Here is a 22,811-nt window from a genome sequence, read left to right as displayed (position 1 = left end):
CTGATGCTGAATAAATATTGGAAAGCGTTGGAGAAGACCAAAACCAGACTGTGCCACGCTGTTCCCCTCTTGGGAGCAGCTGTTTTGGATTCTGTTTGATCAAAACATCTTTCAGAGCCACTTTTTGAGGCCAACAGAATACCTGTGACACAGCTGGTATCTCAGTTTTACCAGAAGTGCTTTAGAACCTCAGGACAGAAGGAACCTCCCAAGAAACCCCAACCCAAAGTCCTGCTCCAAGATCCGTGATCACTCAGTCCCTTGTGATCATCTTTGTGGCCTTTGGGACTCATTCCAGCTTTTATCTCACACTGGGGAGCCCCAAACTGGCCAATATTTTAGCTCAAGTTAAAAAAGAACTTTAAGCCCTGATGCACAAGTTGGGTTTCCTGGACAAGCTGCAGCTTCTCTGATCTCACTTCTGTCCTTTCCAATCTGTGTAAGAAAAGCTGCAGTGCCTCAGGGAGGGAATGTGTAAAAGCTGACAGAGGGAATAAGAAAATTAAAGGAATCAGAGCCAGACTTCTCAGAGGTGGATGAGAGAAATCCTAAACAGGGGAATCCCAGTCGGATTTTAGGGGGAAAAAATCAGAATGAGAGCAGTCAAGCACTGGAATAAGGGCTCAAAGGTTGTGGAATCAGCATCCTTGGGGCTGCCCCAGACTGGGCTGGCTGAGCTGGTGTGAACTGGCCCCACTTTGGGCCAGACACCCACAGAAATCCCTTTCAATTTAATTTGTTCTCTGTCAAGCTCCAAGTCTGCATCCATGAGAGTCAAATCCCACTCTTTAAACCTTCAGCTTTCTCTGCAACTTCTAAACCTCCCCACAAAAGCACAGAAAGCTTTTCTCCTGCTGCAGAGAAGTCCCTGCAGTGCCCCAGGGGTCTCAGCCCCAGTGGCAGCTCCCACCAGGGAGGAGTCTGGGTGGTCTGTGGGATGGCTGAGCTCAGAATGTGAGGAATTCCATCTCTTTCCCTGCTGAAATTTGATGACTTGAACCTCTTTTTGTGCTGACAGTATCTGTGAGCAGGTCCCAGCTGTCCCCACCTTCACTCCAGGACCAGCTTTCTCCCATCTCGTGGAGAGAAAAATAAACAAGTCAGTGATCAGATCCATCACCTGATATTGTTTTATGATTCTGCAAGTACAAACATCCAGGAAATATTGGGGTTTTCCCGATATTTACTTGGGCAGCACGGAAATTTCAAGGTGCCAGAAAAATGACTGTTTATAAATCACAGACTGGCCACAAAGCAGCACAAAAAGGGGCACAGAATGTGCAAATATGAAGGTTTTACCTTAGCAGAGTCTCTGATATTATTCAAAGCTTTAATTTGGGGAATTGAGGCAAGAATTGGGGAGCTCAATCACAACAAATCACAGCTCCCCCCTGCTAAAACCTCCCTGTTCTCTTCACTGAAGCTCCCAATTCTCTCTATTTACAGTTTGCAAGGGAAAAAACAGATATTGAAAGGATGGTGGATAACTCAGGAGGACTGACCAAGTTTGGGAGGAATCAGGGGCAGATTTTGGGATAAATCTACAATCCACAAGGTCCACACAAAGGAAACCTCTCACCTGGCTGCTTGCAGGGAGCAGATTTCAGTCCCCTAACCATGAGGCCGAGCTTTAACTCCAGATTAATTTATGGCACAGCCTTTCTGCTTAAAAAATTATAAACTTTATGGAGTTTCATGCAAGGTACCCATGGGAAAAAAGCTGTCCCTACACAGAGATTGGCACTTTATACAGCCCACAGTGGAAAGGGAAAAAAAAACCCAAAATCAGCTCATTTCTTCTGGTTTCCAGCTAGGAGAGCAAGTGAAGCCAGCCCCGAGCTCAGGCTGTGAGGAGGTACCTGGCTTCCTGCCCAAAACATCCCTTCCTTTTTCTGAGGCCCCTCCAGCTCCACATGGCTAAAAAAGGCAGTTGGAAAATGTCCTGGAAGCACAAAATGCTGCATCTCTCCCTCTCTCTGTCTCTCCCTGCCTGGAGGGAGCAGCTCTAGGTGAGCTCTGGGTGAGCTCTTCCCACTTTGGAAGAGTTTTCACACAGTCCTTGCCCCCAAAAATAAGGAATTAATGGCATTAATGACTATTTCTGGCAGTCCTGGCTGTAAAATCCAGGTGTCAGGTTATAGCACGGCCCCTGCAGCTCTGAGGAACTCCAGGCTCTGAAGAAAAACAGCAAAAAGAAAAATTCCTTTTTCACTCTGTGCTGGTGCCACAGGAGCTGAGCTGGAAATGTTTCCTCCTGAGCCTGGCACCCAAGTTACAGGAACAAAATATTTCCCCATTATTACTAAAAATGGCAACAAAAAGGGCACTGTTTACACTGCAAGAGCCAAGGGGGGTTTTGTTGGGATTGGAGGGAGGTTTTTCCAAGGTTTTTTCTGCCTGGAATTGTCACAGCACAGGGAACAAAGGCTCCAGCAGCTCTGCCCCAACATCCCAAGGATGGATGGAGCAAAATGATCCCTCCTGTCTTCATCTCATGGTGCTGATAAGAACCCCAAACAATCCTTTTTATCTTCAATTCATGGTGCTGATGAAGAACCCAAAATGATCCTTTTCTCCTTCATCCCATGGTGCTGATGAAGAACCCCAAAATGATCCTTTTTATCTTCATTTCATGGTGCTGATGAAGAACCCCAAATGATCCTTTTCTCCTTCATCCCATGGTGCTGATTAAGAACCCAAAATGATCCTTTTTATCTTCATTTCATGGTGCTGATGAAGAACCCCAAATGATCCTTTTCTCCTTCATCCCGTGGTGCTGATGAAGAACCCAACGTGGCCATTTCTGTGCCAATCCTGTACGTCTGACACAGATTCACTGGATGGGGAAGGAAAAAACTCTTCTACCTCCCATTCCCACGGGATGTGGAGAATTTTCCATGGAGAATTCCAAGGAAACCCCTTCTCCTTCCCCACCCAGCCACTCCTCCCTCCAGGAGCTCCCAGTTTCGGGAGCAGTGGTGGGGGAAGCAGTTACATAAGTGCTGCAGGAACTGAGGGGGAGAATGAATGTCAAAGCTGGCTGGAACATGAACCCGGGAGCCTTGTGGATTCAGTCTCTAACATCCATCAAACATGATTAATTTTAATGTCACAACATTTTAATGTCAATTACTTTTAATGTCACAGCTTCCTATTTACTACCGCAGCCACGGTCCCGAGCTGATAAGAGATTCCCCCAAAGAACTTTTAAGATCAAATAAATAAACAATTCAGGATAAATGCTACAAACAAGCAGCAGCCTCCCTGCTTTTGGAAGGATGTGGGGATTCTATTCCAAAGGCATTGAGAAATGGAGCATCTGAGGCTTTTTTAAGCCAACCAAATTACTGCTGAGTGAAAATTCTTTTTCTGGCTATACATTTGGAAAATTCTAGATGCCAGCTGGCGATGTGGCTTGATAATATTTACATTAGCCAAGGATATCTTTTATTTATGTGCTGCATAAAGAATAGCAAATTTGTGATTGAGACCTCTTGAAATTTGTGTGCAAAAAGAGACACCAGGCAAGTTAAGACTGATGAAGAAACTCAATAAAGAGCATTTGAGGCTTAAAATCTTTAAGTTATCAAATGACTGGGGGAAGAAACAACAGCTGAAGGGGTTTTTTTTTGCAGTGCAACTCCTCACAATTTCAAACCCATTTAAATGCCACCCATTTAGCAGCCTGGACTTGCATTCCAGTTCCTCTGGCTTTATATTTTTCCTGAACTTTTGTTTGCTAAATGTTATTTTAAATAGCTGGTGAGGTTGACAAAGCCTCAAACTCCCTGGGGTTTCTCACGAGAACAAAAGCAGCCTTGTGGATATCTTTAGAACAAATTATAAGACAGAGGAGAAGTCAGGCCTCTAATATGAAACTGAGATGGGTCATAAAAGATATTTGACCAGACAAACTAAAATGAAACAGGAAAGTGAGTCAGACACCTGCATGGCCTTTTTTTAGAGTTTGAAATGAAAATAAACTTCTGCACCTATATTTGCATTTAAAGGTGGTGCACGAAGCAGCTTGATCTCAGAAAAGGGATTTTCAGCTTGTAACATTTTAATGGGACCTTCTGAAGGCATGGTTCCACCAAGAATCAAACTGCAAAAATGAAGAGCACCATTTAGCATTTGTCAAAACACAAGAGGAGATTTTGTTGGAGATTCAGCAGTTTTTAATGCAGCAAAGGAGGAGATTTTGATGGAGATTCAGCAGTTTTTAGTGCAGCAAAGGAGGAGATTTTGATGGAGATTCAGCAGTTTTTAATGCAGCAAAGGAGGAGATTTTGATGGAGATTCAGCAGTTTTTAGTGCAGCAAAGGAGGAGATTTTGATGGAGATTCAGCAGTTTTTAATGCAGCAAAGGAGGAGATTTTGATGGAGATTCAGCAGTTTTCAGTGCAGCAGAGACCACACAACATCAGCACGGTGTTTGCAGCTTGGCAGCCTGCAGTTCCAGCAGGCTGGAAATTCAGATTTTCTCCTGCATTTACCAAACTTCCAGAGCTTAAAGCCCCTGATATTCCCATTCTGAAGAGTTCTCAGAGGGCTCTGCAAAGGCAGCAGGGGCTGTCCTGATCCCGGGGAGGCTGAGCATGAACCAGCCTCAGCTGTCAGATGCTGTTACCATCCAGGACTCATTAAGAAGCGAGGCTGGAATCTGCATGACTCCATGAGTTTTGATTCCCTGAAAAGAGGGAGGATTATCCCAGCACTCTCCATCTGGGCTGGCTGTAACACAGCCTTGTGCTCACCTGGACGCTCAGCCAGGAGTATTTGCTCTAAAAGGTGAGCAGGTAAAGCACGAGGTGCCAGACAGCACAATCTGATAAAATTCTGTGTCTGACAGCAAAGCCAGCCTGGAGCCATCTCCAGCCTCATTCCTTGAGCTGCTGAGAGCAGCCCAGGGAGTGCTGCAGGGACCTTGCCCTGACCCAGACTGAGCAAGGGCTCTCCAGGCACCAGCTCCTGAACAAAGCCCCACATTCCCATTATTTACACATTTCTTCTGTCCTGAAGCAGCCAGAGACAGAGAGCGTGGCTGGGAGGCTGCAGGGAGATGAGGGAGAGCAGCTCTTCACCCCCCAGCCAAAGCCCAAACCCCTCAAAAGGTTCCTCACACTATTTTTGTTTCAGGGTTCTGATTGCTCCAGGGGTTTTTTTTGGGGGTGGTTGGAGGTACCAGCATGGCTGGAGCAGGCAGGACAGGGTGTCCTGAGCAGGGTTTGGCTTGTGCTGAGGCCAATTCCCCTGCTCAGAGCTGCTCCTGGCATCCTGCAGGATCCAAACTGCTCTGGGGGGTGTGCAGAGATGGGGGAGGTGGCCATGGGTTTGCTCAGAAATGTTTTATTCAGGCTGTTTATCCTCAAAAGAGCATTTTCCTCTTAGATTAAATTATCTGGACTCTGTTTATTCTAAACACAGGAGACAGCACTCAAGCATTTCCTCTTTTAGGAAGTATGGTTGAGTGTATTTCCTACAAAATTTATAAAGAATTCAGGCAAGGGCTTGTGTGGCTCCTTGAGATTTCAAACCCTTCTTTCCTAAATGCTGGAAGAGCTGCCTCTGTCAGGGCACAGCTCCATCCCAGTGACACGAAATACAAATGCAAGCAGACAGCAGCTATCAGCTCTTTGGAAAGGGCAGCCTGATAAAAACCATAATCAAATTATTTACCAATACTCCCCATTTTGTCTCAAGACCATAAATTCCATTATATAATGAGACATTTCCCTCTTTTTGTTGATTTTTACAGCTGGGGGAGCCGAAGCTCCAAAAGGACTTGTTAAAATCACCTCCTGGGACTGGAGGTGAGATGAATTGATTGACAACAGAATTGAATTTTAGCAGGGAAAATGTTCATTCCAGTAGATGACAGAGTCACCACTGGAACTGGGAGAAAAACCACAGATTTCTGTCTTCCCATCTCGTGTCCTTACAGAGAACTCTGACTTTTTTGCCATAAGGATACCACATTTTAAACACCATTTTCCATGCTTTAGTCACTACTCCTCCTGCAGGAAGTCTCTACCTCCACCTGAAGCTCGAGGGAAGTTCCCTGCTCGGTTTTCCAGGGCAGCTGAAGGCCAGATCCTGCTCAGAGCTCCAGGAGAACCAGAGCTCCAGGAGCAGCCAGAGCACAGCCAGCCCCCATGCTCCAGCATCTTCCATCTCTCCCAGCTGCCCAGGACATTTTCCCTGGTATCTCCCCAGAATGTTCATCTATTATGCACAACTCCTGGATCAGGGAGGATGGGAGGAGATGAGCAGTGGCTGCAGGGATAACATTTATCTGCTCTGGGTTCTCCAGCAGCAGGGGAAGCTGTTTGGGCACTGCCACCATCATCACCTGCTCGATTTCTGCTCTGAGAGGAGCTTCCCATCCTGCTGCTCCACCAGCTGCCTCCACCAGGGGAATTCTTCCCGGTTTATTTTTAATTCTGCCTCATAATCAGGCTCTAATTTTATGCATATTGGCTCAGGATATTTTTTCCCTTTCTTCTACATTGTCAGTCTGCTTGTCACATCCTTGCTGAAGGGGATTCCTCACTTTAAGTCCTTCTCTTGCTAGGGTAGGATGGCCTCTTTTGCTTGAGGATTATAGGCTCTGACAGTGCTGACACAGAAAAATAAAGCCCAGAATGATTTCAAACCATGAGCAGGGCTGTTTCCTGCAGAGCAGGAATACAGAGCTACTCCTGCCCTTTCCTCCCAACACCCAGACCCTAAACCCAGCTCCTCCTCCTCACCCAGAGCAATCCCAGACCCTCTGACAGCCTCTCCCTCACTTGCTGATAAGATTCTGGAGTTTTGGTCACAAGGAGACCACACACTGTGTCCCCTCCACGAACTAAAGCTCTCAGTGCCACAGCAGAAATTACAACAAAGCTGGGACATTAAATCAGCGAGGGAAGAAGAGAACTGGATATTCTCAAAGGCAAGAGCATCACAAACCTCCTAAATCCAGGGCAACAAACTCTCCCTGCCAGGCAGATCCTGCCTCCAGGTGGAAGACATCTTTTCTAGGAGAGAGTATTGAGTGAGCTCTGTTCCATTCCCCACACAGATATTTTAGAAAAACTGATTTTATGTGTTTTTTTAGTCTTTGGAATTTTTTTTCCTCTCTGTTCTGCTTTTACAGGATGACCATAAAGAATGAAGCAGCACTTAAATCAGCAGCAAGGGTGGAGGAGCAGCGCTAATTTCTGCCTGAATCAGCTCCCTCCTTGCAGGAACTGCAAACTAATTTGCCTTCCACGAGCTGAAGCTGCTCCTGAGCTCGACTTGCTAAAGCAGGAGCTTGCAGTGTGCAGAGATGAGAGATTCTGCAAGAATCAGAGAATCCCAGACCCCACCAAAGGCTTCCAAAAGCCCCAAATCCCCAAGAGAAGATGAGCACACAGAGTTAAAAGAGCTCCAGCACACTCCCAGCCTGTCTCATCAGCACCAAGGCTGCCAGGAGCTATTGGAAATGCTGTTTTTTTCTGGGCAGGCTGGGTTTTCCACACTGCAGAAAAGGAAATATTGAGAGGACAAGCCCGAGGCCAGGAACTCGAAGGAAAAGCTGCAGCCAGCAGCAAAGGGATGCTGCACACATGGGTTTGCATCACAGGGTGGGGGAGAGGCTCCGAGCCTGCTCTGGGAGTGGGGAAGGCAGGCAGGAGTGGCTCTGGAAGGGGAAATGTTCCTGCATATGTCGTGTGCCATTGCAAAGTGATAAAAAGGATTTGCATTCCAAGGCTTCTCCTCGGGGAAGGCAAATTTTGTTGGTCAAAATAAAGGATATCCTTCTGCCCAGCACAGCCTCTGTTAGGTGATGGTAAAAAAGGGTATGAAAGCACGGTAGTAAACCACTCACAGCAAATAATTAGCTTTTAAATTCACTTAATATTCACTGAGATGGGATGGAACAAGCCCTGCACCACCATTGCAACCCTTAAAACCAAGCAGGTCGTGCTTGATCAGAGCTTTGGTGCCTGTGAACAAAGAACAGGGCTCAGAAAACCACTAACGAGGCAGGAAAATGTCAATATTGCCTAAGTGGCTAGTTAAAATCATTCTGCATGCATGGATAACCAGCTTCTCTTATCAGCTTTGGTTTATCCCCCTGCATGTTCTTTGCTTAAAGGTGTTTGTCAGGAGGAAGGGAAGGAAGAAAAGTATTAATTTAAGCTGGATATCTTCATTTCCCAGCTTTCCTGCAGGAATTTGCTCTGGAATGACACCGAGAGATGCTGAGCAGGTGTCTGGATTGTTTGGACAGCAGGCAGGGACAAAACCAGGTTTAAGTCTGGTTAAAACTCAGGATTTCCATGCAAACCTTGAAGGCTGCAGGGTTTTAAGGCAAAGAAATAATCCTTGCCTCAGAGCACTTAAAATCCAGAAAAATATAGATATAGCCAGGAAAATATAGATATATCCAGGAACATAGTGATATCCAGGAAAATATAGATATGGCCAGAAGAATATAGATATATCCAGGAATATATTGATATAGCCAGGAAAATATTGATATAGCCAGAAAAATATTGATATAGCCAGGAAAATATCAATAAATCCAGGAAAATAGAGATATATCCAGGAAAATAATGATATAGCCAGGAATATATTGATATAGCCAGGAAAATATCGATATATCCAGAAAAATATTTATATATCCAGGAAAATATCAATAAATCCAGGAAAATATTGATATATCCAGGAAAATATCAATAAATCCAGGAAAATATCACCCTAAATACTTCTGGCTGGTGCAATAAGGCCAAATTTCCTCCATTCACATCCTGGTTTTGGTTTCTCTTGTGGAGAGGGGAGGATGCCTGTGACAACCCTGCAGCCTCTGCTGCATTCCTGGCCTTTTCCTAATGGGAATTCATTCCTTTTTGCCCCACAATGGGAGCAGCACGCTCGATAGGAAAAATGCAGTCATTAGAGGAAGAAGCCTTGTGTAATTCAGCACGGTTATCTGCAGAGCAGGAGTTTCCAGCCTCCCTCCCTCCCACCAGGTCACCCTGGATGCTCTGCCAGCTGCAGGATTTTGTGGTTTTTGTTGGCTCCAGGGGTAGCCTCGGGCTAAGAGGAAGGAGCTGAGAAAGGCAGAAAAGCAGGGATGCATTTTGGCACATCATGGGAAGCCTCTTCCCCCCATCAAAGCAGCGGCTGCCAGGTGGAACAGCCTGGCTGGGCTCTCCAGCCCCATTTCAGAGCACTCTGCAGCTCGGGAGGGAAAGGTTGGCACAGGCTGAGTGTTCTCCCTCTGCAGAACGAGCTCAGAGTGTCAAACTCAGCCTTTCCAGGTCTCCAGTGCACCCCCAAAACCTGGGATGATTAAAGGACACCTCCTTTGGTGTGACCCAGCCCAGGTGTCCCCACACTCACAAATTCCAGAGTGCTCATCCTTTATAACACTGGAAATGGAGACACTCAAAATGAGCAGGCACTTAAAAATGAGGCCTGAATCACTAAATCATGAATCACTGGCAAAATCCAGGCTGGAACCTCAACATCCTGAATACTTCTTTGAGCAGAGGACACCACTGCTTCAAATCCCTCTTTGAATAGAAAAGGAAGAAAAGAAAAAAATCGTGGCATTTGTCAACACAAAAGCTCTGCTTTGTCTGGTTAAAATTCCCTTTGTCTCCAAGCAAGAGCTTGAAACAATGGAAACAGGAGAGGTTTTGCCCAGAGCACAGACAAAGCTGCACTGTGGGAACTTCTCCATGGCAAGGGATGGATTCAAACAGCTCCTTCTGTCACAAGCTGAGGCTCCTGGGGCACCCAGCTGTCCCAAAGTGTCCCCTCAGGGACACTCAGCCCGCACTGGAGCCACCCTCACCAGACAGAAAATGCCACAGAAGCATCAGAGCTGATGAGCAGGAATCCTTTGAAGGTCTCCACACAGGCACGGTGTCAAATTGCTCAGGTGGAATTGAGCTCCTGAGCTTCATGGAGAAAAGATTTGTGGTCTGCCCTGTGCTCAAGTGACAAATAACTCGTGTTTGAATGTCACAGCAGCATCCATCCTACAAAGACACGCTGGTTTTCCTGCCAGGAAGGGATGGAGCTGGCACAGGGGGCTCCCAGTGACATCCAACACCTGCAGACCTGAGCAAACTCAGGAAAAGCCACACTCCCAAAACTCCAACAGCAACAGGAGGTGAAGGCAGTGAGAAACAATCACCAGAACACCCATTAGCCAGGTCACTGATAAATATAATTTCTGCTTTAAAGGTTGTCAGTCACCACATAAAGCTAAATTTCATTTGCTGCTGTTTTGGAAATGTTCAGGTCCAGTGTCCTAAATTAACTCAGGTTCTTCAAATCTGGCTCTGAGCACCGTGCCAGGTACAAACAGTAAACACTCAATAATACAATATACAGTTAGTAAATAACCATGAATGCAATGTACAAATGGTAAATAAACATTAATACAGAATCTAAATGGTAAATATACATTAACACACTGTAAAAGCCCCTTTGTGCAGAGCCCAGCTCTGCAAACGAAGCAAAGAGCTGCCAACAGCCCCTGCACCCAGCAGAGCCTCATGGCCCATCACTGAGGCAGGGAGAGGCTTCAGGAGTGTGACTGAAAGCTCTGACACCATTTTAAAACTGCTTTGATGCTCGAGGAGTCCCAAGTGAGGCTGCCAGAGATGTCTGGAAACTGGGAAGTGCTCTTGCTTCGTTTTTTGAAGGGTGCAGCAGCCTGGGCTCATCTGGGCCTAACACACTGCACCAAATCCTGGGTTTGGTGTCCCTGGAAGTCCCTCAAGCTCCCCCAGCAGATTTCTGGTGTCCCTCAAGCTCTCCCAGCAGATATTTTGTGTCCCTGGACCAAACACACTGCCCCAAATCCCGGGTTTGGTGTTCCTGGAAGTGCCCCAAGCTCTCCCAGCGGATTCCTGTGTCCCACACAAATCCTGTGTGCACCAAATCCTGGGTTTGGTGTCCCTGGAAGTCCCTCAAGCTCTCCCAGCAGATTTTTAGTGTCTATGGACCAAACACACTGTCCCAAATCCTGGATTTGGTGTCCCTGGAAGCCACTCAAGCTCTCCCAGCAGATTTTTGGTGTCCCTGGACCAAACACACTGCCCCAAATCCTGGATTTGGTGTCCCTGGAAGCCACTCAAGCTCTCCCAGTGGATTTTTAGTGTCTCTGGACCAAACACACTGCCCCAAATCCTGGGTTTGGTGTCCCTGGAAGTGCCCCAAGCTCTCCCAGAAGATTTTTAGTGTCTCTGGACCAAACACGCTTCCCCAAATCCTGGGTTTGGTGTCCCTGGAAGTGCTCCAAGCTCTCCCAGCAGATTTTTGGTGTCCCTGGACCAAACACACTGCCCCAAATCCTGGGTTTGGTGTCCCTGGAAGTGCTCCAAGCTCCCCCAGCAGATTCCCGTGTCCCACTGTGAGCTGCTGGCTCTCCACGAGCAGCTCCTCTCTTAGGAGGGGCAGGGAGGTTCTGCAGCCTGATGCTGCTGCTTTGACACGAGTGTTAGTGCCAGCCAGTGCCTGGGGAGCGTGAAGCAATTTCCTCCCTCCTGCTGGACGAGGCAGATCCTCAGCAGCACTCCCAGACACCGGCCTCTCACTCCAGCACATTCGCTCCGGAATCACCGCGGCTCCAAATCCGCCTCTGCGCCTCTCCCTGCCCAGCTCCCAGAAACATTGCTTTGTTCAGGGAAAAAGGGAAAGAAAAGGGAAGGGGGGAAAAAAGAATAAAGCCCTGATGTTGGAGAACGTGGCTCCTTTTTTTCCCTCTTGTCCCTGGAATTGTGATTGGAAATAATTGGAAGTGTCACTGGAAGTAATCAGAAGTGACAGTCCCTGGGCTACGAGGCTTTTGCTTCAAGTCTAACGATCCCCCCGCAAAACAAAACCTAAATTTAAACAATGAAGTCATAAAGTGATTTGCCTTCAAGGTTGAAAACCCTGCAATATTTTTTTTTTTTTAATTTAAAATAAAAAGGAAAAAAAAGAAGTGCCTGACTGTGGTTCGGTTCGATATTCCAGGCTTGCTGTGTGAGATGAAAACACAAAACACACACAAAGACACCCGTGATTCCTGGTCCCACCTGGCCAAAAAAGGTCCATATTTACATTAAACATTCCTGTGACCTTTCAAATTCTATCAGATCCGTAAGGAAAAGCACAGACTGAGTAATCTGAGCTGTGAGACTCATCCAGCACCCAGCTCAAATATTCCAAATACTGGGAAACCACCTCATTCCAATATTTTGCTGAAGCACAAAGGGAATGGAATGGAGTCATTATTTTTTTTTTTTTTACATTTCTGAAAAGGCCTCCTCACAGCCCATCCAAGCACTTAGGGAAAGAATCTGTTGAAAAGACCTCGCAGCCACAATAACTCCACGCATTTCCTAGACAGAAAAGCCTCATTTTTCTTTTATCCTGTGCAGCACAAATTAATTCAGAGACCCAGCACACAGAGCCCAGGATTTCCCTTCTGTGGGGTTTCTGTGAGAGCACAGCAGCGCTTCACACCATGAGTGGAATTCCTCAGCACAGAAATCCATTAATATGTGATAAATATCCCACTAGAAAATAAAGATAAGGCCCTCCAGGTGGCAGGTGAAGGATTTCAGCTTGGATTCAGCTGTTTGTTAACAACCTGCACATCACCACTGTGCCCACATTTGGGGTGTAGCAGGAGGAACAGGACTTGGAAGGTTTTTGCCATGTTCCAGTTGCTCCATCACCACCAGCAGCCTGCACCCACCTGTGTCTGAGCTTCCCCCTCTCCCAGCTGTGCTCTAAATGTTCCCTGTTATAGATACATTTTATTTTGTTGGCTTTTTGCAAATATTAAAATGAATGTTATGTGTATAAGAATGAGAAATTTTGTTTTATTAATATAGTTTTCTTTATTTCTGTTATTGATGAAATTTAGAAATAGTGGTATAATACATGTATGTTAGGCTATGGCACAGTATTAGAACAAAAACTGCTTTTGTTTGTATAACCCAAAGACTGAAAAAGATGGTTAGAGACCCCCTGCATTCTTAAACTATTTCATCCAGATGAAGACAGCAGTGACCAGAACTCTGGGGGGGAGGAATTTATTGCATTTCTGGTATCAGGGAATGTAAATCTCGATGGCACCAAGAGGATTGATCTATTGGGAAGGGGGCAAGAGAAAACTAAACCAGAAGAACACCAAAGATCCTAAGAAGAATGTCTGAATATGTGAGAATTTATGGATATGTAGCAGGGTTCTGTTTTTAAGGGACAATCCTTTGTCAGTGAGGTGAATGCAGAGACACCCGGCCATATTTGTATACTTTATTTTTTTCTCCTAATTGTCTTTTTTATTAAACTTTTAAATTCTATAAAAATGATGTGAACCTCGTTTTTCACATTCCCTGTGCAATATGGCCCTGCTGGAGGCAATCAAAGCCTTCTCTGAGTGACCCAAGCCCAGCCCAGTGGTCATCCCTCGCCTCTAACCCCGCACGCTCCAGTTCAGAGCAGCCAGGCAATGTCACAAGCACACCCCAGTCCTCACCGACCTTTTCCCTCCAAAAGCAATTCAGCTGCAGGCACTGAGCTGAACTCCAGCCTTTCCACCCAGTCAGTCACATCTGGACAGGGGTCAGCCCCCGTTTTCCTGCACAAAAAAATGAAGTGGCAGCTCCTGGGCAGGAGGAGAGGCTGGGAGTGTGCTGGGATGTGAATTGATCCTTGTGGGACAGCAAATCTGACACCGTGGGGCCAGGGCTGGGAAAGTGGAGTTAAACATTTGCCTTTTTCAGCTGCCAAATGATTTCCTGGAGAAAGGGAAGGAGCAGATGAGGACAGGATGGGTTTTTGTGGCCTTCTATCGCATTCAGCACCTTAGAGCTGCTCTGTCCTCTTTCCAACTCATTGCAAAGAAGAGACAGAACTCTTTAAGGAGTCAGATAAATAAACCCAGGTGCCAAGGTGTGGCTGAGGAGAGCCTGGCCTGGAGCCCATCCTCCTCCTCCAGGGCTGGGATATTTCTGGGACGAAGGAGCAGCTTTATTCTGGGTTGATAACCCAGTGCAGAGCTCCAGGTTCCTGCTGCATTCACCTGCCCTGCACTCTGGCCAAGGAAACACATTTTAGCCCTGGCTGGCAGAGGTGGCTGCAGGAGAGGGCCCAGGAGATGAACAAGTTGGAATTCAGCCCCGTGCCTGTTGACTTTTCACACATTTTCCATTGTTGTGCTTCCTGCACTGTCCTGTCATTTGAGGCTCTATTCACAGACCTCCCTGACCTGACTTCACCCTTGACTTTTTGCTGGGCTGCTTCTGTAAACCAAGCATTTCTAAAAACGGATGAAGACACAGCTTTGGGGGGAAAAAAAACCAACAACAAAAAAAAAGAACCCAAAAAACAACAACCAAAACAGACCCATTCATCTTTTCAACAAGGCACCACCAATCTCCCTCTGCTCCCAGAGCAGCCTCTTCTGTAGCACACAAGATGTGCACATAAAACACATTTCGGAGGCACAAACACTGCCTGCAGCCTGGGCTAACACAGGGGTTGTTTAATTAGAAATTTAAAGTGTATTTTGACCAAAACTGTGGAGGAAAGGCACAGAAAACAGCTTGCAGCACCTCATTCTACTGCTGCTACACACAGGTTTTAGTCCAGCCTAACAAGGAATAAAAGATTTTCCAAATGCATTTAAGAGTGGCAGAGGGAGCGTTAACATCTCTTTCAAAAACAAATCCCAGATTGCAGAGCTGCTGAATCCCCTACAAAACCCCGTGTTTGCCTGGAGGAGAACAGGGGTGTTTGTTGTGATCCTGAGGATAAACACCAGGATATCTCCCTGCCAGTTGTGCCATGGCATTTCTGGGAAGAAGCTCGTGCTGCTCTTACACAAAATATCCAAAAACCACTAATTCTATGTGGGGGAGACAAGTCTAGGGTGGGTACAAAGGCAAAACACCACTTGTTTTCCATGGGAAATTCAGGAAAGTTGCCTTCCCTCTGGCTCTACTCCCCATAAAAATGAATTCTTCTCCACAGTTTTGGCATGCTGTTTTTCCTCACTCTGGCAGGTTACTCTTTTCTTCCTTGTGGTAAAGTGGAAAAAACTGAAAGGACAAAAAAAACTCCTCAAAAATAAACTTCTTTTGTTTTTAGATGTTAAAAATCCCAACTATTTCATACAAAACAAAGCACCACTAGAGGAAAAACAGGCAATATATCATCAAGGGTTTAGAAAGGAAATATTTGATGCAAACCATCCTTGGCTTTGGAAGAATTGGAGTGAGGAGTGTTAACCCTGATATTCTTCCAACTCAGATATGTCTGGCTCCTTTGAATTCCCCCTGGAGTTCCAAATTGATCCTCTGCTTTCCTTTATTCCCTTTTTACTCAGGTATTCCCAGAGCAGCGTTCTGAGCAAGACTTGGAATGAAATCCACTCTCCTCTAACAGCCTGAATATCTCACACAGTCGATGTTTTGTTGTCTGCTCTTGGAATTTGAGAGAAATTATTATCAATTCCACGAAGTCCTGGGGAGAACAGTCCTTTTTTAAATCTAAATACACCACCGAGTTCCCTGCATTCCTTCAGGAGCCAGTGACAAAGGGGAGGTGAAATCAAGACACAGAAATCACACACAAAACCCTCTTTCACAGCTGCAGGTTGGTTTTTACACCACTCCTGAGCCAAGGTTTGTGCTCAATGTTATAAGAAAATGAAGCAAAGCCCTTGTGCCACCAACCTTCAGCACCATGGGACAGTCAAAGGCAAGAGAAGGAGCCAAAGAAAACTGGAAAATAGCAAATATATTGTAGTTATCACTGAGAAATTCTGGAAATATCTGGAAAATCAGCAGAAATAGAGGTCCATGACCTTTGTTTTAGGCAACTTGGAAACAATCTCCTTTGGTTTCTTCTATTTCTGGGAAATCAGCAGTGATAGAGGTCCACAAGCTTTGTTTTAAACAACCTAAAAACTGTCTCCTTTGGTTTTTACTCCTGAAAAATCAGCAGGAGTACAGATCCACAAGCTTTACTTTAAGCAACCTGAAAACTGTCTCTTTTGGGTTTACTCCTGGAAAATCAGCAGGAATTAAGGTCCAAAAGCTTTCTTTTAAGCACCTTGAAAACTCTCCTTTGGTTCTTTTACTTCTTCTGGAAAAGCAACAGGAATTAAGGTCCACAAGGTTTGTTTTAAGCACCCTGAAACCTGTCTCCTTTGGTTTCTGGGAAATAAAGGTCCATGAGCTTTGTTTTAAGCACCCTGAAATCTGTCTCCTTTGGTTTCTGGGAAATAAAGGTCCATGAGCTTTGTTTTAAGCACCCTGAAACCTGTCTCCTTTGGTTTCTGGGAAATAAAGGTCCATGAGCTTTGTTTGAAGCACCCTGAAATTTCTCTCCTTTGGTTTCCACTACTCCTAGGCAGCAGCATCCCATTAAATTCACAATTCCCTGAGAGAGGGGGGCACTTCTTTAAAAAAACCCAAATATCCCAGTGTGTTTTGCTTTGCTGTGGCAGAGGATAGGAGGGTTTAGGGAGCAGGATGCCAAGGACAGGGTTTGTAAAAGCCTGGGCAGGGTTTTCCAGCAGAGCACAGCCCCGGGCAGCCCCGGCGCTGCATCATCTCGGATTTCCCAGTACCAGCCCGTGGATACCTGGGCAAATGCCTGCTGTCAGAGGCAATTCCTCACTCCAGCAGCCCTGCAAGGAGCTCCTCCATAACCTTTTTCCCTGTGCAGTGAGACAGGAGGAGGCTGGGTGCTCGGTGCCACCGCTGCAGCGCCCTGGGACAGCGCTGAAAGAGACTCCTCGACCTCAGAGCTTGCAGGGCAAGGCTGAGCTGCTCAGGATTTCTGCTCTCAGCAGCACCCCAGCTCCCACAGGTAATGCTAATAATAAAAACCACACTGATCAGATGGTTATTTTGTGGTGGAGGAGCCCTAACAGCGCTGGGGAGGGGTGCTGCCCACAGCAGGATGGTGGGTGAGTGGTTTGGGGTTGGCACAATTCCTGCTTTGGTCCCCAAATCCAGCAGTTCCTGCAGGGCAGAGCGCTCACACCAGCCAACAGCTACGGGAAAAGCACATGGAACCAGTGACAAAGCTAGGCACACCAATAATCACCCCCAGCAGCTGCTCTGATCAGGAGAAAATGAGCTTTTTCCTTGAATGGAAGGGTCATTAAAAACTCTCATCATTTACTTGGAGTGGGGGGAACACAGGAGATTTCCCACCCCATCAAATTTAAACCAATTCAGGAACACATTCCAATGAAAGCATTGGCTACTTCTTCATCGGGTGAAAAATGCAACATTCTGTTATGAACTTCTTCCACTCAGAAGTGAAGAACAGCTTCAAAATCTTGATTTTCAAGGGTGCAGTGTGTTACAGAGGGAGTTTGGGCCAGCTGATTCTCACTCCTCAGCTGGTCACACTCATGTCACACTTACAGGTAGAGCCTGGGCCACCTTCCCTTCCTCAATTCCCTTCCTCAGCCTCTCCTGGCAAACTGAGCCTGTCCACACTCAGCAAAGTCTTTCATCTTGTCTTGTTTGAATAAAGTCTCCTTCAGACAGATTGGCTCTCGTTTCCTGTCTCCTCACACAGCTGCTGGTGTGCTCCAGAGAGGTAAACAGTGCACAAGACAAGAATTGTGTGTTTTAGCCACGTTGTTGGGATGAAAACACAAACTTTCCTCTCAAGGCTTCTCTAAATTCCATCTTTTCCACATTAGTTTTCGTTTTATCAGAAAAAAAAAAAAAAATTATCAAGAGATCACTGGGAGTTCTGTAGATTTTAACTGCAGAAAATCCAGGCTTTAGCCAGCAAATCAGAGTCTCCAGCCTCCTCGTGTTCAGGAGGGAACAGGGAACATTTCCCTGCTTTTCCCTGGACTTGTTCCTAATATTGGTGAAGCTGCACAAGGAGCAGAAGGACCCAATCCTCTGCTGGCAAGGCAGGTAAAGCTCAGTGACCACTGCAAGACCAGGAAACAAAACATTCCAGGTTCTGCTCGGGGCTTTGAACACAATTCTGCCCTCACCAGTGCTTGGACAGGAGAGGCTGAGAAACCTGACTCCAGGTGAGGGCAAAGTGTCTTTTGTGGGGCATTCCTGTGTTCCTGTCATGGTGGAGATGCTGAGGATACCTGGATAAAACCACTCGTGTTTTACAGATAAAAGCAGCAAAGGTGAGTTTCATTATATCCCAGACAAACCCAGCTTTTCTGGGGCAACAGTTTGTTCCTTCTGTTATAGATACATCTTGTATTATTGGCTTTCCACAGATATTAAAATTATTATTATATGTATAACATTGGAAAGCCTGGCTGTATTAATGTAGTTTCTATTATTTCTGCTGTTGATGAAAGTTAGAAATAGTGGTGTGATACATACATGTATTTCTTAGGCTGTAGCATGGTATTAAAATAAAGATTGCTTTTGTTCATATAACCCAGAGAATGAAAAGACAGTCAGAAACCTGCCCTGCATTCTTAGATTATCTTATCCAGATGAAGACAGAGCTCCAAGGGAGGAATTTATTGAAGCTCTGTTAGTGGGGAGTGTGAGACTGCAAGGAGCCACGAGAAAGATTGATCTGCTGGGGGGAGCAGTTGAAACTAAACAGAGGAACATCTAAATTTAAGAGGAATGTTTGAATCATGCATAAGAATCTATGAATATGCAGGAGATTGGTGCTTTTAAGGAACAATCCTTTGTTAGTAAGGGCTGCTCTTGGCTGAATGCTGAGGCACCCAGATGGATTTGTTCATTTTGCTTTATTTCTGTTGCCTAACGGTCTTTTTATTAAACTTTTTAAATGATACAAAAAAAAAAGTGAACCTCTTTTTTCACACTTCTGCTCCAAACCTTCGGCATATTGGAATATTCAGGATCAAAGACTGCAATTCCCATTGTCTCCATCGGCAAGGTGAGCGACCAACCCTTCTGCGTCCCAAATTTCCACTTTTGGAAGGGCTGAGCAGCCCCTGGCAGGAGCTGAGCTGTTCCTAACCCTGCTCTCTCCTCTCCTGGAGTCCTCTTCGAGCACTGCCCACCACAAATGGCCAGAGCAGATGTGCAGGGCACAAAGTGCTGCCCGGATCCTCCAGCACATCCAAACCCCATCGCGTCCCTACGGATAAAACCTTTGCCAACAGCAATCCCCAGTGCAAAAACCACTCCTCCATTTATCAGCACCGTACAAACGTCGAATTTGGTCACCAAACCTCCCTCTCTGGCCCCCATTCCACACCTGGGAGGCTGGAACTGGGCTTCTCCTGCCACAATCCTTTAGAGCTGCTGGAAAACCCTCCTGTGCCTGTCCCACAGCTCCTCCCAGGGAAACTGAGGCCAGCCCAGTCCCCACACCTGGAGCCAGGTTCCCAACACCCAGGGGCCCTGGGGTTGCCAGGCTGTGCCCTGGCAGAGGGCTGGGCTGGTGCCTGGCAGGAGCAGGGAGCCACAGCTCACCCTGCAGTGCCCCTGGAGGAGCAGGAGCCTCCTCAGGGCTGCCAACTCTTCTCCCCACAGCCCTCCAGCTTTCCTTCACTCTCCTTTTCCTTCCTCTTTTTCCATTCTCTGCTCCTCTCCTCCTCAACAAATCTTTCCCTCCTTTCAGCAGCCCTTTCTCACCTTTCCCCCTTCTCGCATCCTTTTCTCCCCCAACTCCTCCCTCCTGTGCTCCAACACATCTGTTTCTAATCTTAGCCATCCATTGGAAACAATAACCCCTTTTTATTTTCAAGCTCTGAACGCCCAGTGCCCAACAATTCAACACAGTTGCACAAATTTGACACTCTGCCTGAAACAAAGACATTTTATTCACCTTCTTTTGCCCCTCTCTCGTTTATCCCTGAAAAGCGCTGCCCTCTTTAAACAAGAGACAAACATTCCCAAACGAGTCTGTTTGACTTTTTAAAATTAATCTGGATAATCAGAGGTCTCTGGCTGTCAACCTGCTCATAAAGCGACCAGGAAAGGACCAGAACTCAAACACCACTGAAATTCCAGTTTTCCATAAAAGTTTCCTCGTCACAAACCCCTTTTCTCCAACTCACCAGGAACGGATTTCAGGCACACGGAGCAGGCTCGTGGAAGTTTGATTAAATAAAAACTGAGCGACACCAAAAAGCCAACGTACCTAAGAAGAGGATTGAGAATGCAGACATTCCGTCTCCCAGCCAGAGGGACTTTTCCTCCCTTTTTTCTTCCTCTCTCCCAAGGACGGCAGGCAGACCTGCACGGGATTCAAAGGAACGCCTCTGGAATGCACTGAGCGTAATTGCATCCATGTGCCAGAAAAATAACCAACTTCACCCTTTCTTCCCTCCTGCTATTCATCCCCTGCTCCATCTTCCATCCACATCCAGCCAGAGCTGCTTGAATTTGGGATCTCCTGCAAATTCTGGGAGTTTCTGGGCGAGAAGAGGCAGAGGCAGCGCGGCAAGGACTTCACATCCACGGCAGCACAGAACAATTTTGCCTGTCTGGAGAGGAGAGGAGAGGGGGAAAACACTGAGCTCAATGTTCACCACATGGCTGCCTCCCACCACAGCCCCTCCCTGCCATCAGCTGGGATTAATAGTGAAGACCAGTCATGTGGGTGAGGTAGATTTCCAGCAAGAATACAGATATTTAAAAGAGAAACATGAGGATTTCTCCCGTGGCAAAACAGTTAAGTTTGGAGGCAGCAAAAAAAAAAAAAAAAGAAAAAATCCAGCATGAAAAAAAAAAAAAAAAATAAAAAATCTGATTTGTCACTCAGGGGTTGGAGGGAGACTCTTGGAAAAAGCTCCTCAGGAGGATAAACACACTCCCCTGGATGCATTAGCTTTGGGCTCTTTTCTGCTCTGGAAATTGGAGATTTCGGGCTTGCTGGAACACTCGCTCTGCCTGCTGCGCGGTTTTCCTCTTGCATTTTGAGGAAAGAAAGAAATCCCCCCAAAAATGGATTTAATTTCAGGTTGTAGCCGTGCTTCACCGATGAGGGAAAGCTCAGCCAAGCAGAAATTGGTGGCTCTGGGCTGTGAGTTTTAACTCCCTCCCAAAAGGCATTTTAAGGCACAGAGAGAGACCTTTCCAGCCCATCTTCAGCTTCACCCTCGTGCAGGGGAGCAAGTTTTAAAAATCACCTCAGGTGCCCCGTAAAGAAATAGCCAGCACATGCAGCAGAAGGGAAATAAAGCAGATTTACCCACCTCACTGCCTCGGAATCCAGAGCAAAGATTCTCCCCCTTAGAACAGTTATGAAAGTGTTTGTAAAGCCTGGAGGAAAGCAGCAAACCGTGGGCAAGGCTGCCAGCCTGTGGTTTGGGACATCACACTCCAATTTTCCAAGCTTTCTTTCCCCGTGTAACTCCACCCACCCACACACCATTTCTCTGTACTCTCCCCCAAAAAATCAGGGGTAAAATGCTGCTCTGCCTCTCCAGGGATGAAGACAAACCCTGCACAGAGCCAGGAGCTGGATTTGGTGAATCTTTTTGGTCACCTTCTGTTCAGGATATTCTGTTTTTTATGAAATACAGAAATATTTATGGAGCCCTCAGCGAGGCCACAACTCTTGGAAGCTCTGAAGGAATTTGGGACCTTTGGTGTTCATGACAGAGCTCTGTAGGTATTTATGGGAAGACAACAAAGAGTGCTGCCAAAATCAAACCCTAGATTTGGGCAGATCCAGAGAGAATTAAAGGGATAAAAATCATCCTTCTGGACCCAGTTTCATGAAAGTTTTATTTGCCCTTCCCAGCCTCAGATGGAGACAAGAGCAGCATTTGGCTCCTCCTCTCCAGAACTGATTTTCTCTCTGTATCACGTTTTAAACAGCATTTTTATCTAATGTAGACTATCCAAACCTAACCTTGATGAGGTGAATATCACAGCTCTGTCCATCCCACACAACCAAACCCCGAGATTCCTCCAGAACCTTTCCCCCCATGCTTGACCAGACCTGCTGCTGGTTTCCCTTTGAATGGGCCTAAACCCCTCTTGATTCTCAGAGCAGGACATGAATCAGTGGAGAAAAATTCCTTTAATGCCTCCACTGCTCTGCAGGCCAGGCAGCACCGAGCTTGTCTCTGTGCATTACAAGTGTGACAGAAGATGTCCCAGGCTCTGCTGTGAATTCCCAGCATCCTGATGGATTTAATGGGATCAATTCCTCCCCAGGGAGAGGGAGAGGAGTGCTGGCACCCTGCACTGCCTGCCCAGCCTCCCCCAAATAAAGATTTATTTTTAAAATAAAAAATATTTTTGCTTTTTAAAAGCTGCTCTCTGCAGCACTTTGTTTTCCCAGGAGGGGAGAATTCCTTCCAGGGGGTTTGTGGCAGCTCTCACCTGGAGCTCCATGGGATCAGGAATTCTCACCAGGGAGAGCAGGGGAAGGGAAACTGGTGCTGGAGACCAGCATTAAAGCAAAAAAAATCGTTAAAACTCTGATAAACTGAATTCGTTTTTTGGTATTTCAGAATTCCTGTACTGATGGTGACAGAACCCAATTTTTCAACTCAGATTAAAACACCTGGCTCCAAAAATCTGCAGAAATCCTCTTGGGCCACAGGACAGTTTTTGTTCAGCTGCCCCTGTTTTGACCCCTTGACATTTGGATGATCAAACCTTTCAGAAAGCAAATCTTCAATCTTCAATCTTCAGTCTTAAATTTTAAATCTTCAATCTTCAATCTTCAATCTTCAATCTTCAATCTTCAATCTTCAATCTTCAATCTTCAATCTTCAATCTTCAATTATAAAAGTCTCCCATCCCAAGAGCCTGTTTAACATGGTTTTATACCCCAATTAGCATCTGTGGGTCCTCTCTCTAATCCCAACT

The 22,811-nt window shown here is 46.2% G+C and overlaps 1 protein-coding gene across 2 annotated transcripts in view; it reads right to left on the bottom strand.

Moving 5' to 3' along the window:
- Window positions 1–21,250, bottom strand: part of CLMP (CXADR like membrane protein) — a 40,747-nt gene extending 19,497 nt beyond the window's left edge. The window contains exons 1-2 of one of the 2 annotated variants that reach the window (XM_058857158.1): window positions 21,182–21,250; window positions 20,125–20,470 (exon numbers count right to left, since the gene is read on the bottom strand). In XM_058857158.1, the coding sequence (XP_058713141.1) occupies window positions 20,125–20,275 (151 nt within the window). In that variant the 5' untranslated portion in view covers window positions 20,276–20,470; window positions 21,182–21,250. Of the gene's footprint in view, window positions 1–20,124; window positions 20,639–21,181 lie in introns of those variants that run through there. The other variant, XM_058857157.1, reaches the window with a different exon arrangement.
- Window positions 21,251–22,811: the final 1,561 nt, after the last annotated feature.

The sequence above is a fragment of the Poecile atricapillus genome, chromosome 25, assembly GCF_030490865.1.
Source record: "Poecile atricapillus isolate bPoeAtr1 chromosome 25, bPoeAtr1.hap1, whole genome shotgun sequence".
Classification (NCBI taxonomy): Eukaryota; Metazoa; Chordata; class Aves; order Passeriformes; family Paridae; genus Poecile; species Poecile atricapillus.
Note: the sequence above shows the minus strand (reverse complement) of the source record. Positions and strands in the feature narration are given on the sequence as shown.